The following is an 18,958-nucleotide window of genomic DNA, read 5'->3' as shown; positions in this document are numbered from 1 at the left end:
TAAGAGAATCAAAGAGACAGAAAGAAGTCAGAGGAAGACCATGAGGCTGTCGTTCAGAGGACGACAAAGCATTTTGCATCAAAGGAACATCAAAGTTTCTACTCCTACAGTAAAATGCTAATTATAAAGTATTTAATTAAAATACTGCAAATGCCATCTGTTAATCCAACTCACTTTTATTTTTTCATGTTTCTCAATTCGGCTCTCATCTTTGTGCCAGACAACAGTTGGTCGAGGGTTGCCATGGGCTCCACAGCTGAGAGTCAGCGAGTCTCCAAGCAGAACCTCCACGAAGGTTGGTGGTGTCTTGATGAACACAGGTGGAGCTAGAACAAAGACAGCACACATTAAATATTTATCTCTATTTACATATTCAAATGGGACACAGAAGACAATCAGAGTGCTTACTCAACTTTGAACACCAAATGCTGAAGTCAATCAGAGCATCTTCACACTAAATATTCTTCTCACTAAATAGTTAAAAGACATCCTTAATCATCACAACAACCAAACGTAAAAAGTTCTGGTTGTACAGTAAAGCTAAGTGACAACTAGTTTGGTGCTTTGGTAAGTTTATCTAATTGACCTGCAGACCTTGTGAGCAGTCTCTGTGTGGATATGGGCAGTTACTGGGTGTATTTGGATATAGCTTTCCCATCTAAACAGTCCACAAGGGGATCTACGGATTTTCATCTAACTGTGTAACTGTGTCAATATATGTGTAAAGAGACAGTGAATATTTACTTGCACAAAATATACCAGTTTTTACCTTTATCCCATTAAAATAGACAATATTCACACTAATCTGTTTGCATGGCTGATGAAAATGAATATTCCATTAAAATTCATGTTTACATGCAGCCATGTGTACTGCAATCATGGGAAAGTAGAATGGCTGGAGCTACTTGCTTCTTTATGGCAAAACAGAATTTTTTCCAAAGTTTTCCAATAGTAGTAAACTTGTTTGTGTAAACAGAGCCTGCCTATTTATTCAGCCACCTTCCTGAAAAAGTTCACATTGCACATATCTTAAAACCTGTTGATACGCAAGTCTTTCATAATGTTTAAAAACAGGCGTTTGTCTGTTCGACAAGAAACGCAGGTTTTTCTTTTGTGCATGCATCTCTACTCCAGCCTTGCAAACTGTTGGCTAGTTGGTGTGTTTACAGTACAGATCTGACTGCAAACAGGCAAGACATCGCAAACTGCAGTTAAAACCACAATTGAGACACATATTCTGATTACATATTCTGATTGTATAGTTGCATTTAAAGACTGCTCCTCAAACCCGAATAATATCGGCATATCCAACATGTCTTAATCTGAGAATGCTACCCTCAGAAAAAGGCCTAATTCAGAATATCCAAAGGGAATATGCTGTTTACATGACCTGTGTCAAATTCAGATTCTTATTGTATTTGGAATAATGGTGGAAAATTAGTGTGTCTAAACATAGTCATTGTTAGTGCTTCCAAATGTGGTGTTTTTAAGTACCACAAATGTAAATAGAGCACAATAACTAGGATACCACAAACCTCAGAAGATCCTACAAAAACTCTCAGGACTAACTGATGTTTTGCAGTACATTTTTTGCCTGTGTTATAGAGGGGAGAAAATAAACTTCACACTACCACAATTGTTAGTTTTTTTCCCCTGATGGGACCATCCATGCTAAAAATATATGCTCTCGTTGAATTGGAAAGGGATTTGGATGAGATATGTCATCAATATCTGTGTGACAAGTCTGGTTTTGGGATTACTTAACATATTCTTAGGTAACATGTATTTATGATATTCAGTGGATGCACTGATGTAATGCTGTGTACAAGAAAGGTGTCTGGTGTCCATCTGCAACCTGATGCAGCACATGTAGGCCTTTCATTCACTGTAGTACAATCAGCAAATCCCACCTGACACTCTCAATGGAACTCCTCACTCTACTATGGCAAAACTGGTGTGGGATGTATGTGGGTTAAAGGGACTCAGATTTAAGCTTTTAACCTTAATCTTTAGCCCACACAAACCTTTGCAGACACTGAGTGTCCTGCTCCTGTTATTCTAAAACCAACTCCTACGGTGACATTAGCTCACAGCAGGCTCAGCATATACAAAGACAAGATGTGATCACTGTGTGTACAGAATGTCACACAGAGGGCCTGATATGCTGCTAAAACACTCAGGAATATTCAGTTTGCCAGGACCTTCAGAGGCCCAGCCAGGCTCCATGCTGTGGCTGTTCTAAACAAAGACAGTGCCAGTGATGAGCAACGAAAGGAGCAGCTCCAGAGTCCCCAAAGCCCTGCAGTGCGTGCACCTGTGATGGAGAGGAACGTCCATGTGCCGTTTTGAAAGTCGTCTTTTTTGCTGTCCAGGAGCAGGATGCGGCATTCGAACCAGCCCTCGTCCTCCAGGGTCAGCCGCTCCACCAGCAGAGAGGCACCCCGGGTCAGCGACACACGGCCTGTGAGAGGAGGGGTGAGGGTGGGAGGGCAAAGAGGAAGGGGGAGATAGACAGGGGGAGAGAGAGGTGGTCAACACACAGACACAGCCAGACAGGCAGAGTCAGCACATGCAGAAAGAGGGCTTACCATGCAGAGGACGTAGGCATCCAGTGTCACAAAGGCCACAGTCAAAGTCATAGATTTTATACTAGCAAACAAAACCATCAACAATGTTGTGAACATCTGCAGCTCGAATGTTTGTCGCAAATAACTAAGATTTATGAAAAAGGGGGAGGTGGCGGACAAAATATGCAGCTCAGAGGACAAGAAGTCGGCAGCCCTTAAGTTTGAGTGCAAACACATGAATCACTCAAGAAACGGTTATAATGATACGCAAGATCACAGATGAAGATGCTGTCCTGTCATTTAGGGTTTGGGTGGTGGTGGAGTGGAGAGCTAGGACGAGCATGCCAGGAATACTTAAAGGCAACTTCATTAAATAACTATAATAGAAAAAGTGTTTGAGTGTGTTGTACTCCTGTTGTACTTTTCATGTTTGGAGTTTTCATCTTAAAGCAACATTATGTAACTATTTCACTTTCATTTTGATGCTACACTGACTTGTAATAGAGTGAATGGTGCTGTTTTCATTGCCACTCTGCAACTCGAAGGCCCATTCTCGCACTATGTAACTTGGGTTGATGAATATGATTGTAACACCATACTGTATGACATTATGTCACACATCATCAGCTATGTCACTGATTTTTCCTCTGATGTCCTCCTCAACTCTCTGTAATCTATGGAGATTCCTGATGGACAGATGTAGCTGAAGTAACTGCTAACTGCTGCTAAATATAGCCCCTGTGAGCTAATTAGCTCAGTTAAGTCAATTTTCCATCCAAATTACCCAGAACTTTTGTCTAAAGAACTATTATTTTGGTTCTTTGTGTCAAAGTTTTCCAAGGGTGGTTAAACTGTGCAAAGAGTCTCTCTCTTTCATTCATTGAACCACTGTCTTGAAAAGGTTTTTGCATTGCCATGTTTGTGCATATCCAAAAACCTGTTGATGTCCGAGCCTTTCATGACGTGTTTCCCCAGTCTCCATCCAACCAGATATGTGGTATTTTCTTTTGTGCATGCATCACTACCCCAGTGTTGCAAACTGTTGGCTAGTTGGTTTGTTTACACTGCACAGTGCTAACGGTCAACAGGCAAGAGGTCATCCGCCACAAACTGCGGTAAAACCCCCAACTGAAATGCATATTCAGATTGCACTGCATAGTTGTTGCCAAAGAAACCTGAATAACATTGGCAGAGGAATGTCCGCCGGCTACTCTGCCTGAACTCTGTGATTTATGTAGTTTTCCTGATGGACAGATGTGGCTAAAGTAATTTCCAACTGCTACTTAATATACTTGCTGTCAGCTAGTTATCTCAGTTCAGTAAAGTTTCCACCCTAAACTACCTGGAACTTTTAGTTTCAAGAATCACTTTTCAAGGAACTAAAATGCTCCATCAGCCTGCTGCTTCCTGTGTTTCCAACACGGTCTTAATACATACCAAGATCAGGCAAATTAGTCCACTGACGTAAAAAAAAGCGACAGCCGTTCTACACATCATTTATGTGCATGTATATTCAACTCTCTTTACTTGCAGGAGATTTTCACATGCACCTTGTGCTTTCTTCCATAACTCCATGTTGATGTGTTGAAGAAGAATGCGCACAAAACAAACTGTTTTGCAGCTGCAGATCTTTATCAGTGGTGGATGAAATAAAATTATATGAGTACTCGACTAATCAGAAATGTTGAGCATTGCAAGAAGCTGTAAACAGGCTCAGCAGCTTCTCATGGCAGAGGAGAAGCGACCGAAGTCAAGACTGACAGAGAAAGCTAAGAAGAGAGTAAGAGAGAGAGAACAAGGCAAGAGGCCACTGGACAAGTTTAAATCTTTACGAAATAAAAAATTCCAATTCCTGCATAATGTTGCTTTAAAAGGGATTTCTACAACAGATGCACAACGAAACGAGTCACCCGTTTTTGTTTATCAATTAAGGACACAGGGCAGACATAAACAACGTGGAGCATGGCAGATGCACGCTCTGAACTTGTGTGTGAACCCCCTCAAAAACACAGATGGAGCCATGCACAAGCACACACATATACACACACATCTCCCTATCATACACACTCCCATGCCCCGCTCCCTCGCCTGCCTCTCTGTACTTCTTACAACTCCTTGTCAGGCTTTGAAACTTGATCTGTTGGTTGCCTGGTGACTGCAGCCTGGTTTTCAGGGTACTGAAGTTACCCTTCCCCACCCCCCACCCCCCCCTTCCTTTTATTCTGTCTCTCAATGAACTCTTTTTTCCCCCCTTCAATCTCAGGGCTTTAAACGACAGGAGGATGCGTGCAGGGGGGAAACACACACGTTGCTCATACCAGGCCCTGGCCAAAGCAGTTTGAAAGTAAACAGGGGAGAAGTTTCTGGCATCACGTTATACTTGTTTGCAGCTAACAAGTTGCTTAGATGATGTAAGTTATGTCAGTCAAATTCAATCCTTTGTGCAAAGTATTGACGTACAAAACGGAAAAAAAATCTGTCTTTTTATTTGATCTTAACGTTCTCCTCCAGTAGACATTCTTGATTGTCCTGTAACCCTGAAGCAACAATATCATGAGAAATACAATATATACACTATTCACACCAGTTTCTTTTCCAGACAGTGGTGTCTGGAAAGCTATAACATTCATTTGAGTCTATACGTGGCCTTAAGACGGGGTGAAACACACACTGAGAGAAAAAGACAGACAACAATGGCTAACAATTAACCCTGCATTCCTGACTGGGGCTGTTGCTGCGCTTAATAGTGAGGTTTAATGTTTGACTGACCTCCTAAAAGACAGACCAGCGTTTGATGGGTGGTGCTCACTTAAGAGGCACCATAAAATGAATGCCTCTTGTTTCAGTCAGCATCTTTCAAACAACTGGGCAGGGCCAGGAGAGAGGAAATGTGCAGACAGATGATAACAGGTATGGGGATAACTAGGCATTTTCTTTTTATCTCTCCATGAGGGATCCTCCCTAAGTGGCCCATTTCCTATGCAACCTTTTCCAGTTGAACATGGAATTAGCTGGCCACTGTAGGCTAAAGAGGAAAAACACTTTCACGTGCAAAATCACACAAACCCTCTTTAACATACACCTAATCCCCATGTGGTTAAATATTATGGGAAAGATCACTGTGGCTATTAACACCTCTTGTCATATTCTGTCTGGAAATCCCACTGACTGACCACCATGTGAACTGATCTCGTGGGTTCAGGAGCACGTGGGTGTGTATACATGTTGATTTTCAAAATTTGGCGAATGCCCTGCCCCCTGGGTCACCACGGGGGGAATTTCTGGTTTCCCTGTTGAACACTTAACCCTTTCCCGTAGCCTCCCTCTTGTCCATCACTACAAAGAGCGACGGCCGCCCCCCACTCTTCATTCTCTCAGGTTACCATAGTGACGAGAGTGAGAAAAGCCCGGGCTGTAGGTTTAGATTTGAATTCAGTTGCTGTAGTAACCTGGCGGGGCCAAACATGGGTAAGGGGAGGGTCGTGCACGCTGAGGGGTGGGTTTATACTGTCAAATATTTGAAAAATTACCAGTAGAGGAAAAGGACGTTTAGATTTTTTAAAGAAAAACAGTTTTGTGTCACATCCAGCAGCAAAAAAGCAAGAGTGAGAGAAAATGAATGAGGCCCAAGAAGAAAGGACTGTTTTCCTTTCAGCCTTCGGACAGACAAAAGGTTGATGCTGTGTGACAAATGTTGCTTTATTTAAATTTGAATGTTGCATCTTTGGCCTTGAACTGAAATCTGAAATGGCACTCGGCAGGTGCTCTGCCTGATGCACAGATACAATGCAAATATTCTGCCATAATTTGACAACAACACTTGAAAAATGATCAAAACCCACCCTGTTTTTCAGTCAAAGAGGGATTGAGCAAGAGGTGAGGTTATGGAGAGGTTACTTGAATTATGAGCATCGATAATCCACTGACAACCAATGAGAGGTTGACCCTTCTGACCTCTGTGCTCCGTGACTCCCCAGCAGACACATTCATCACTCCCCCTGGTTCTACATTTGCACAATGTCCACAAGTCCTCCTCCTCAAGAGACAAACATCATTAGACTCTGTGGAGGACAGCGAGAGTAGCAGAAACAATAGCTGCTTCTCCTGTCTTGCGTCCACCCTCCTCCTCCACCTCCTCCTCACTGTTTTTCCTCCAGCAGCTATCACATGACAGCTCCAGTCCACCTTAAAATGAGCCCTTGTTTCCAACAGGTCGAGCAGCGGTGCAGCCAAGGGTATAAAATGGAAACGCTAATCCACCGATGCTGTGTGAACCTCTAAGATGACGCACTCTCTTCCTCATATGAGCGAGAGTCAGGTTCTCGCCCAGTGGGTGGCAGGTTAGGAATAACTCAGCTTTCAGAGTCATGCCGCTGGCCAGGAGCTGGCCTCGTCTCATGGTTTCTGATCTCCCATTCTTTTTTTCAAGATTGATGAGGCTTTTTCTGTGAGTGAAGTGAAACCACTGCAATGCAACTGAGCTGAGAACAGTTTAAAGCACAGACAGTTTACCCACATAATTCCTGTTCATTGTGAGTTGCATTTAGGATTTATAACTTTATTTTCTTTTAGTACTCTTATACTGTAGTTTCACATAGTTTTGAGGCCACTAAAGCTTAGAAATTAGGGTACTAAAGGGTTCTTCCTGAAGGGCTGATGAGCCATCCAGAACCATTTGCTTCTCAGGAACATTTTTTTTGAAGAAAAGGTTTGTCAAGGGTTCTTTGTATCATAATATAAAAGAGTCTTCCTTAGAACCCCCTGGGTGGGTTCTAGATAAAACCCTTGAACTATAAAAAGGTTCTTGGTAGAATCCCCTAAGTGTTCTAGATTAAACCCTTGCAATATAAAAAGACTTGGTAGAGTTGGTTCTTGTTGGGCACCCTTAGAAGGTGGCAACGTTCAGGATAAAACCACCAGAGAGGGTTCTAGGTGGAACCATTACACTATAGAAGGGTTCTCTGTAGAACTTCTCATATGGGGAGCCTTTCACAGATGGTTCTAGGCATAATTTCATGTTGGGTTTTAGGCAGATCTCTCTGAAATGAGTGTAACCTTTCCAAAAAGTTCTAACAGGAAACAAAAATGGTTCTCCTTTGGGGACAAGCTAAAGAACCCTTTACTGTTCTAGTTTGCACCTTTATTTCTAAGAGTGTAGGGCTTTTATTGTTCCACAGGAATGAATCAACATGTGATTTTTGCGTTGGGGGTTCCCACTGGTTCTTACTGATATGGTAATACGTGGGGTATGGTGAATTATATGTGATACAATAGCAGGGGGAACTATGGAGGAAGACAGATTATTCTGTTTGCAGAAGCATCAGCACTGCTTTTCTTTGTCCATCCGTATGTGCATAAGAGAGTCGGGGCAGAGGTGCATTGTGGGATGTGTTTTGATTTGAATACAATCATAAGTCTGGGACCGGCCCCCTGCCTCTGACAGCTCACCCCTCCTACTCCCCTAAATTTCTCTCTTCAATCCTCCTGTCTCCCTAATCAGTTTAACCCTCTTATGAATAGCTCTTTGTCGTGAGATAGATTACAGTTAACTCTGTCCCTCTCGCTCTGTCCGCCTCTGTTAACCCTTGCACCAGCAAACACACACAGCTCACGTGCCAAAATTTCACTACAGTGGCCGCTCAACTTACAGCGGGCATTAGCCCTTGTACATGATCCCGGATTGAAGTATTTTAAAATATGGAATTTGGTCCAGTGAGATTACAAGAGGTGTTTGAACTGTTTTCCAGCACAGAACTTGAGCTTTGTTTTCTGGTCAAGAGGAGATAGCACTGTTAATAATTGCTAGTTTCCTAAAATTTGCTTTACTTATTCGTGTGGAGTGACCATCAGGAAAATGCTTAGTGCCTCTAATAATAATAAGGAGGGAATATCAAGCTGTTTATAATATCCAAAATAATTTAAAAAATGAAACCCAAATTCACTTTTCAGGGTTCAACAATAAGGACTGCCTATTGCCCATGTGGCAAGTATGATGCCATGTCGGGCTAGTAAATATAGCAACCAACTTGCCTGATCACTTAAGTGACTAAAAGTGGAAGTAGCTAATGAATGAGCCATCTTGCTTCCTTCTCATCTCTTCTGAGAGTTGCACATGTGCAGTACTGATCAGGCACTCACGAGAAAAAAAAGACAAAGTTTATGAGTTGTGGGGGCTGTGATTATAACCGTCTTACCGCAGTCAGGTGATGCCTGCCACCAGGTTGAGCTTATTACTGTCATCAGTGCAAATTTTATTTTGAAGGGCCAATTTCATGTTGAGATCAGCACATTAGGTGGCCCGGTAGCTCAGTTTGTTAAAGAGTTGGTCACATGTGCTGAGGCTGTGAGTCCATAGGTTCGACTCCCACTTTTGTTGCATGTTATTGCCCCAGTCTCTCCATTCTTTCCTATCATATCTTCATCTGTCCTACCATTAAAGGCATAAAGCACCAACCCATTTTTTTTTTATTTAAAAGATTAGCGCATTAAACTATGAGCACACCTACAGTACCAGTACTAGTCAGGAACACACCCTCTGATTGGCTGACAAGTCAGTAATACAGCCTCTGATTGGTCTGATGGGATTGCCAGCAACAACAATTGTTCTCAACACAGAACAACACATTTATCTTATATAGTCTCCACAAAAGACACTGCAGTTCAAGGCTGGATTACCAAGCTTCTGAAAGGGATACAACTGCACCAGAGCCAGCGTTGTAAAGGTACAATGCTAGCATTAGCTTAACATTAGCTTTTCCTGCTCATTTCACTTTAAGGATGACTCTTTTCCAGCAGTTTGGAAATAACAGACTAGACTTTTCTTGGTCTTGAGAAGTTGCTGCATTTATTAACGGACACACTGTAACCTGTACTGTACATTTACTGCCAGACTGACCATTTGCTGCCCTATTATGGGCAGCATGGTCACTCTCAGCCTTCTGCTTGCTTTTGCGCAGTTTGCCAAAGGTTTGAGAGCAAGACAGATAAAATAGGATTGTTTTTCAAAGGCACATCTAGTGTTCAAAAAATGTCGCTTGAGTGCCATAACAAGAGCTGACAACACCTTGCTTGCACAGAGACTAAATTTACTTAGTAGAGTAATATTTGATACACCCTGCAAAACACTGACTGATCTGAATCTGGCCAGCAACACACCTGAAGCATGAGGCAACAAAGCTTTTGTAATGGCCTGCTGCTCTAAGCCGACTAACATGAAATTCCCAAGTTGCAGCCACCTATTCATCTTTCATTGTGTCATTGTTTGCCACACATCGTCCTGGTCTAGTTATGGCGGAAAAACTGGTTGGTGATGGATAAAGGTGATCAGTTTCACCTTTCAGCTGGGCTATTTTCTGCTTGTGGCTTTATCAAACAGACCCATGTTTGCCAAGGCGTTGTTCAATATTTAAGTCCACTCAAGTGTACGAGGGAGAGGTTGTAGAGTTCACAGTTTGTGTAGATTTAAGAGTGTGTGTATATGACTTGTGCATGCATGTGTGTGACAAATGCAGGCTTTAACTTCTCCAGTGCTCAGAGGTCACACTGAGAGTGTGATGGATGCCTGCTGAGATCTGGGGGTTTGCCCATTGTCGTTCTAACCTCAGGTCGGAGTCTCCTGCTCACAGTCGCTGCTGATTTACTTCAGCACACAGGAGACATTTGATCTGTCCCTGCAACACTAAACCATCCTGACACTGCAAGACTTGAACATATTGTCTCAACAAATACACCTCAAACAGACTATAATAATGTGTCAGTCAAAGTTTAGCCGGCTGTTTCCTCTTTGTTGTGAGTCGACTAATGTTCAGCCCTGCAGGGCATGCTGGGTGTGAAACAGAGAGGAAGAGAGGGACAAGGGAGACTAATACCTTCCTGAATCACTTTAAAGGGACAGTTCAGACCAAAATCAAAAATATTTATTCCTCTTCTTCTGTAGTGCTATTTATCCATCTAGATAGCTTTGGTGTGTTGCAGAGTTTGGGAGCTGCACAATTATGCAGGCTGAAATAAAACATGAAATGTTGTCTGTCCTTGGTCTGCTGTTGTGTCTCAGGCTCACTGATTCAAATGGCCATTTTTAGAAACTGAGATGAAAGAATCAAAGTAAGCAATATCCTGGATGACTATTTCAGGCGTCCATTAAACCAGTTTTTGGTTGGATATGTGTATTTGAGATTGCACTCTGTATTTGAGGAGTGTCACGGCTATCCCCAGTCTGCCTGGGTCTCAGAGACCTTCTCCTGTCTGCTTAAAGGGACAGTTCACCCCCAAAATCAAAACACATATTTTTCCTTTTACCTGTAGTGCTATTATACATCAAATTGTTGTGTGTAATTTGCAGACGTTCAGAGGTGTCAGCCATAGAGATGTTTGCTTTCTCTTCAACATAATGGGACTAAATGGCACTCAAAGTGCCAAAAAATACATTTGAAAAATATACTACCTGGTTCTTCAAGATTATCCACAGACTTTGTTGCAGGGCTGAAACTAACAATTACTTTAATTGCTTATTATTTTCTCAATTAAGCAATTAGTTGCTTGGTCCATAAAACATCAGAAAATGATGAAAAATGTTGAGCACTGTTTCCCAAAGCCCAAGACGACATCATCAAATGTCTTGTTTTGTCCACAACCCAAAAATATTCAGTTTACTGTCATAAAGGAGTAAAGAAACCAATAAATATTCAGATTCAAGAAGCTGAAACCAGAGAATGTGGTAATTTTTGCTTTTAAAAAAACGACTAAAAAAACTATTAGTCAATTATCATAATAGATTAATTTAATAGCCAATTAAGAATTGATTAATTTCTTAATTGTTGAGCAGTTGCATGTAGGACGTAGTTCAGGTAGATTCTAAGGCAGAAAGAAAATAGTTCCAACATGAAACTGCTCACACCAAGGTCTGTGGATTATCTTGAGTAACCTAAAGAGACACTACTAACTGAGTGCCAATTAGTCCCATCATATTCAAGAGAAAAAAAAATTAGATGTATAATAGCACTATAGGTAAAAGGAAAAATATGTGTTTTCATTTTGGAGGTGAACTGTCCCTTTAAGCTGACAAGAGAAGGTCTCTGAGACCCAGACAGAGTGGGGGTAGCCGTGACACTCCTCAAATACAGAGTGCAATCTCAAATACACCTGATATCGTATCAAAAAATGTTGGTTTAATGGACGACTGAAATAGTCATGCAAGATATCGCTGCTTTGATTCTTTCATCTCAGTTTCTAAAAATGGCCAATTGCATCAGTGAGCCTGAGACAAAGCAGCAGACCAAGGACAGACAGCGATTCATGTTTTATTTTAGTCTACTTAAATGTGCAGCATTTGCAATGCAATGAGGACAGCAAATCACTTAAATTTAATAATACATATTGAGCCATTATGCTGTAAATCCATCACAGCACAGGTCTCATCCCTGCTGTCTTGTTCCTGATCTCAGACAACAAGCCAAGGCAAAGATCAGGAAATGGTCTCCTACTTGACTGTCTTGTGGTTAAATCTGAAATCCCCCCATCATTTTAATTTGAGGGTAGAATACATTAGACCCACAGCACTGCTGACACGCTTCACATGCTGCCATCTGCCTCCAGTGGGAGGGGAGATATGAGGATCTGAGGCAGACGGGGTAAACCCCACACCAGACAAGTACACACAGGGGAGATATAGATATGGCAAAATATTGGGACATCCCAAACAGGCTTCTACTGTGAGCTGAGACTAAAATTAATTTGTTGTCCACCACCCAAATGGCTGGCGAATTTTTCAAATTTTACAGGCCACTCAATTACCATTTTTGTTTTGGCTGGTGAGAAATGCAAATCTACCAGCCAGTTGCATATTTCACTAGCATTTGGGTGGTGGCTGCTGTGATTGTGATCTACATCTCTGCAATGTTGTTTACTTCATAATGGCTGCTTGTGCATCAGATGACTGCCCCGAAACAATGACATAGTTAACGGCCTACAAAAGGGTTAACATGCCAAACACATGTGGTCCAATTGCCCAGCAGAGGCAGCTTGATTGTGGTTCATCCCCTGTAGATCTTAACTGTGGCTCCTGAGTTGTCACGATGCTGCAAACTTGTTTTTAAATCAGAGGCTTTCATTCTCTAAAGGACTTCCTGTTAAAATAAGTTCCAATGCAACCCATGCAGAGGAATTTTAAGCTAAGGCTGTCAAAGGTATCGAAGTATTGATATTTTTTCAACCATGTTTAAAGACTACACAATACTAACATTTGTTAGTATAGAAGGTACTGAAGCTATAAAAATAATCTAGATGCTCATTCAAGACCTCACTTCATTTTAGTCTTTATTTTACTGCCTGAACTTTGGCTTGCAGCAAAACCAGAAAGTGTTTAGAGACATCGTCTGTACACCATGTCCAGATTATAATCATACAAAAAGTATTGCATTGAAGTTTAAAAGTTTAAAAATATCTAGAGCCACAATGATTAACTGATTAATCAACCATTAAATTCATCACCAACTATTTTGATAATTGATTCATTGGTTTGATTAATTGTTGAAGAATAAGAAGTAGAAATTCTCCAATTCCAACTTCTTAAATGTGAATATTTTCTGTTTTTTATTTCTGTTTGTATTTAAGGAGGTCACCTTGGGCTCTGGGAAACAGTGATTGATTTTTTTTTCACAATTTTTAGATGTTTTATGGACCAAACACCTAATCAATTAATCAAGATAATAATCTACACATTAATTGACATTAAAAATAATCATTAGTTGCAGCCCTAATGGTTCTGTGACAGCCCTATTTTAAGCGAGGTTCCCTGTACATTTGAGTGACCTAGTTGGGACAGTATGGGATTTTGGAGTGTCCTAGTGGTCCTGTTGGCTTTGGCAAAGTGAGGGTAGGTTGTGATACCCCTCTTTGTCTTTTGTCCTCTGGTAGACAATACCAGGATTATAGGGCTCCAGCAAGAAAACTCCCATTATTCCCAATGCTTCATCCATCCTCCTTCCAGCACAACAATCTCCCCTTACTGGGTCACCCCTCAGCATACTAATAAAACACTGTCATCAGACCACCAAGCCCCCACCTACACGCCTAATCCCCTGATGCACAGCGTTACTGGTACCCCCCTTCTTCTTGCTCAGCTACCCCACCCCCCTTTAACTGCCTCCATTAAAATACATCCACTCTCGCCCTTCCCGTTCTTCTCCCTGCAGTCTGAGACACACAGACTGAACACCAGCAGTAATTACAGGGATTGTGGTTTGGATGGATTACCTATTTGGGATATTGTTTCATCCAAACTTCCCCTCCGCAAGTCTTCACAAATACCAGTGTGGCCTCCTCCTTATGTCTACCTTTGCTCACACTAGAAAGATACATGTAACTCAAGGAGGTAAGAGAGAAATGTTGCCACATGGACACCTCCCCTCCCCCCATTTAAGTCTACTGAACCATAATCAGAGAAATCTGTAAATTGGTAGTGAGTCTCTTGAGTCCTTGAAAGGGATAATTCAGATTACTTGAAGTGGGTTTATATGAGGTACTTATCAATAATCAATGTATTTACCAACAGTAGATGCTGGTCAGCATGCCCCTACTTTGAAGCAACAGCAGGGGTACCAGGGTAGGAAGCTGAGCAATGAACTGTTGTACCGTGGCTGGAGTCAGCAGCAAAATGTATTTTAGCCACTTAAATAAATCACTTTATATGTACGCTATATTTAGAATCTTTTCAGTGAGTTACCTTGCTGTCAGACAGCTATTTCCAGTGAGAAACCATTGTCCTTAGAAACTGTTTGGAAAAGGGCACACACTTTCAAAAAAACGCCTGGCAGGTGACTGGATGATCCATCTGTCTATCACATACAACACAGGTTAACTAAGAAAAGCCTTCAGTGCCATTCTTTGCTCTTCTTCCAGTGAAGAAATACTCTCCAGTTCTGATGTAATGGATGCTATCACAGTATCTATGCAAACTTCTTCAGGAGCTGCCATTGTTTGTTTCAGACCATGGATGCTTCATGCTATTTTGCTGCTGACCCTGTCTACAGTAGTACATTGCTTAGCTTCTTACACCTGAACTCATCGCTGCTTCTCCAAAGTAGGGACGTGCCTCATATCCCACTTCAAATAATCTAGACTTTCCCTTTAAGAAACAAACTATACTATAGTAGTAGCTCCAGACTCTACTGAGAAATGTTTTCAAAGCCCACATCAGGGTTTGTGTGGAGTGAAATCACCAAAGCAGTGGAAAGAAAGATTCAATCAAAGCAAGGTCTTATAGGTCTGCTTCATGGGAATGCACCTCCAGTCAAGTAACATGTGTTGTTACAGATACAAGTCTTTCAGCGTCCTGAAAGGAGTGTGTGATTGATCTCTTACCCTTGTAGTTTGGATGAACACGAGGAGCATACACTCCAAATTTGATGAGGATGGGAACGTTGAAACCGAGGCGCACCCACTCCACCACATGCAGAGGGAAGAGGTTTGGGGTGGTGGCTTCTTTGGATGTGGGAGAGAGACTGCAGCCCAGCTCTGCAGAGCCCCCCTCTCTGGCACGAACCAATGATGCCTCACCCTGAGACACACCTGTAAGGACAACAGCATATCACCAAGATGAAGCAGGGAATTCACTGTAGACATTTGCTGATAGCACAGAAGGCGACAAACAGTAAAAAGGTGCATGAACACATAAATCTTCCTCTATAAGGGCCTGATGAAATATGGCTGCCAGGAAGGCCAGATTAACCTCTGTGGATTTTTTTTTGGTCATTCATTCCTGTGAAAATTGTTTGCTATGCTTGGAACAGTTCATAAAACACGACCAGCCATATTTTGGAAGAGAGAGCAGGAAAACAAGAAGAGGTCAAGACTATGGATAGGAATCAAGAACCAGTTCCAGTTGAGAAACAGTTCCAAATTGCCCTAAAGCTTATCAATTTTATCGATGCCGGCATTTTTTTTCTGACAGATTTGCAAAATAATGACGTCAAACTCATGTGTCTACACTGCTGAAAACTTGCAACAAAAAGGAGTCATGGCAAAGAGGAAGAAATCTGTCCAAAGCATGGTTTCATTTCACGACAAAGGATGACAACAGTGCCAGTTGTAATGTCTGTAAAATTATCATTTCAAATAAGGCTGGAAACACCAGCAATATGCTGAAACATCATCTACACATCATGGGCTTAAATTCCAGGAATGCCATGAAACTATGCTAAGTGCCACTGCTTCCAAACCGAGCAGCATGTCTGTAACTGAAGGTAGATATCCTGTTATCATAACATTATTGGCAGGCAGGCTTACCATATTTCTTTTTTTGACCAACTAAACCAAAACAGAAACCAATGCTGTACAAATATTTAGGGCGTTAGTCAGCACCATGAGTCTCAGTCGACCACATTTTCATTTATTCATTAGTTGCAGGAAGAAAAAACAAGAAACAAACACCTCAAACTCCATCCTGGAGCTGCAGCTCTCTGTTAGGGGCACGTAAGTAAGAATACATCATCCATCGTGCTGATAAGTCCATGAGTATGTGTATTTGTTAAGTTGCACAGTGGTTCACATTTATCATTCATAAGCATGCAGAGCAATAATAAAAAAGAATATTAAAGTTAACAGAAATATCATTCGGGACACCCTTATAAATAAACTATAAACTGGAATACTGAATTGCTTGAGTATTCCTACATTTTGCCCCACTTTTCACCAAACATAACAGTCAAATGCAAACATTCATAACACAGCAAGAGCAAATGAGCAGAATAAAATATACAAAGAAACACAAATCAAAATCAACTACACATCCTGTCCTCTGCTCTTACTTTGTTTAGTTAGTCTCTCCAATCATCCATCCCATATGCATTCAGTCATTTCAGATGATGAGTCACATGCATGCCTTTTTTCTTCTTTATTTCTAGACTGTGTTCAGACTCAAAGATAATAAAACAGTTCTGTTGATGCTAAAAAGGATGGCCTTCTTTTCCAGACTGAAAATTGACCACGAACCACTAAGAGAATCAGACAGATGAGCAGAATCTATTATGGCATTGCTATCAATGAAATCTTATCAATACCCATCCCTGGTCAAGACACAGAAAAGTCGGTGGGAAATAGACTGAAAGAAGAAACAACTGATGCATGAATGTTAAACTTGATTCATCAGTGACTATGACATCCCCACGGCGCTCCCTGTTAAAAGCTCGGCCATCTGAGGGCATGTAAAACAATTATGTGGCATTTGGTAACAAGATCGTATAGCTGCAAAGCCTGCAAACACACAGCAATCCCATTAGTGACACCTGGAGCAGTCTTTACTGCCTCTATCTTTCTGAGCTCCGTCCCTTGCTGCCATGTGCTTGCATGGATGTGTGCGCAACTGGGTGCCAGTGTTTGCTCTGCTACTCATCTGGCCTGGTGATTACTTTAATCTCGGAGGGGGGGGGGGGGGGGGTTGATACTCTGATGCAGGACAGCAGGACCCTCTGTGTTCTCTCCAGCCGACCTCCCACCACCCCCTGGGGTTCACACATGGTCTGCGGACCAGCACAATCAATCCCACCACCCCCCACTCACAAACACATGCACGCACACAGAAAAGCGTGCCTAGGTTGGGGGTAGTATAAATCCAGGATTGATCTAAATCCACACCCACCACAGATATTATTTAAGTTGGATTTTGGCCTCATTCTCTTTCGTCCACTCATGTCTGTGCTGTGACCCCTCCTCTTCACTTTCTCTAATGTGAGGCAACGGGAGCTGTGCCAGATTCATCGTCACTCAAACTATATGGAAACAGCAACACATGCCAACTGCTTTGCAATGCTTTACCATAACAAGTGATATACTGTAGGTCCTGTTGACGTTGGTGAACAATCAACTTTTGGTGAAACTAGGCAAACAAATGGCAGAGACAAAAGGAAGAAAAACACTGGTTATTTTACAAACTATTAAAGCTCAGTGAGAATGTCTTCTGAAAAAACAAATTTGTTCAAACATATGACATGAGTTCACTTTTCATTATCGATATTACTATAGAGGTATTTGGTCAAAAACATTGTGATAGTAATTTTTGTCCCTGTCACTCAGCCTTACATTAGATGCTGCTGGATAATTTAATCTACAGCAACTCATCATATTCTATAAGATCATCAAATGTTTGCACTATTTGCGAATTTATGGTTTGTTATTTTAGAGAAAAGGTGTATCTATTGCATATTTTGGCATAGCCTAAAATTCAAGATATTATCTATAAGCCATATCACCCAGCCCTGCTGTATACTTAATTCAAATAATATCTAAACTGTAATAAGGCCATGTGTGATATCCAGATTGCAGGCAATATTTTGGTAAAGGAAAAGTATGTGACAAAACAGCATTATTATGAAGTGCTGTAGTACTGCAGAGATGCTCTGGTCGACAAATCTTGTTCTCCTGATAAAAAAAACAAGCACTTTTTTTGGTACAGACCCCAACATATGTGATGTCATCAAGATTTTATTAGTTTCTTTCCATGAAAATGAAAACTTAGATGCAGAAATGATCACTCCCAATGATCATGAATTATATAGCAATTGCAATATCTGTCAAAATAATTATTACAATTATTATTAGAATTAAGAGTCTAGAAATGTCAGTAATTGCACCTCATATTGACATTATTTTGTCTGGTCATTTGTTGAGTAAGGAGACTTAAAATGAGAAACAAGAAAAAAAAAAACGGTATTTTGTGTCCTGTTAATTATTAATGATAAATTGATTCATTGATTGTATATAAATAATGCACACAATTTGTACCCCTCTAGAACAAATTCCAACCGATTATTTGACTTAATTCAATATAGATCCATTATTCACTCATCATCGCCACCACTAAAACAGTCTGCTGCACAATTCCTTGAAAACATAATACAAACCTGAAATGCAAAGTTAACAGTGACAGTGGTTTTATAGATTCTGTAATAATGCCACATAAAGCGGCTAAAGTTATTCTTCAAAGACACATAGTGACATATTGTAAAGCAATACCATCGCTAGGATCATGTAAATCTGATCCAACAAAGCAGATTTTCACCAGTTAATCTGTCCTGTGATTCATGTGCAAGTCATATTTACAGATGTTGACTGAATTTTCTCTGTCAGTGTTACATAATTGTGTGTGTTTCTTTTGCTGTTCTTGTGTGTTTTAATAAGTGAGGAAAATAAGATCTACAACTATAACATGAATCGCCAATAATTTTGATAATGAATTAACCAGCTTGAGTAATTTTTTAAAGAAAAAGAAGTACAAATATTCTGATTTCATTCTCAACTGAATATCTTTGGGTTATCAACAAAACAACATTTTACATTTGAGTATGTCATCTTGGCATTTTTGCCCATTTTGTGACCTGTTATCCAAACAATTAATT

The 18,958-nt window shown here is 41.0% G+C and overlaps 1 protein-coding gene across 3 annotated transcripts in view; it reads right to left on the bottom strand.

Annotated features, from left to right (window-relative positions):
• igsf9b (immunoglobulin superfamily, member 9b) overlaps positions 1 to 18,958 on the bottom strand; it is a 45,637-nt gene that overhangs the window by 16,396 nt on the left and 10,283 nt on the right. For all 3 annotated transcript variants that reach the window (XM_084728920.1, XM_084728919.1, XM_084728921.1), the window contains 3 exons: positions 14,928 to 15,134; positions 2,315 to 2,461; positions 175 to 326 (listed from right to left, as the gene is read on the bottom strand). In XM_084728920.1, coding sequence (XP_084585046.1) covers positions 175 to 326; positions 2,315 to 2,461; positions 14,928 to 15,134 — 506 coding nt within the window. The remainder of the gene's footprint in view (positions 1 to 174; positions 327 to 2,314; positions 2,462 to 14,927; positions 15,135 to 18,958) is intronic.

This window comes from Lutjanus erythropterus, chromosome 10 (assembly GCF_056507025.1).
Source record: "Lutjanus erythropterus isolate fLutEry1 chromosome 10, fLutEry1.hap2, whole genome shotgun sequence".
NCBI classification, from domain to species: domain Eukaryota; kingdom Metazoa; phylum Chordata; class Actinopteri; order Lutjaniformes; family Lutjanidae; genus Lutjanus; species Lutjanus erythropterus.
Note: the sequence above shows the minus strand (reverse complement) of the source record. Positions and strands in the feature narration are given on the sequence as shown.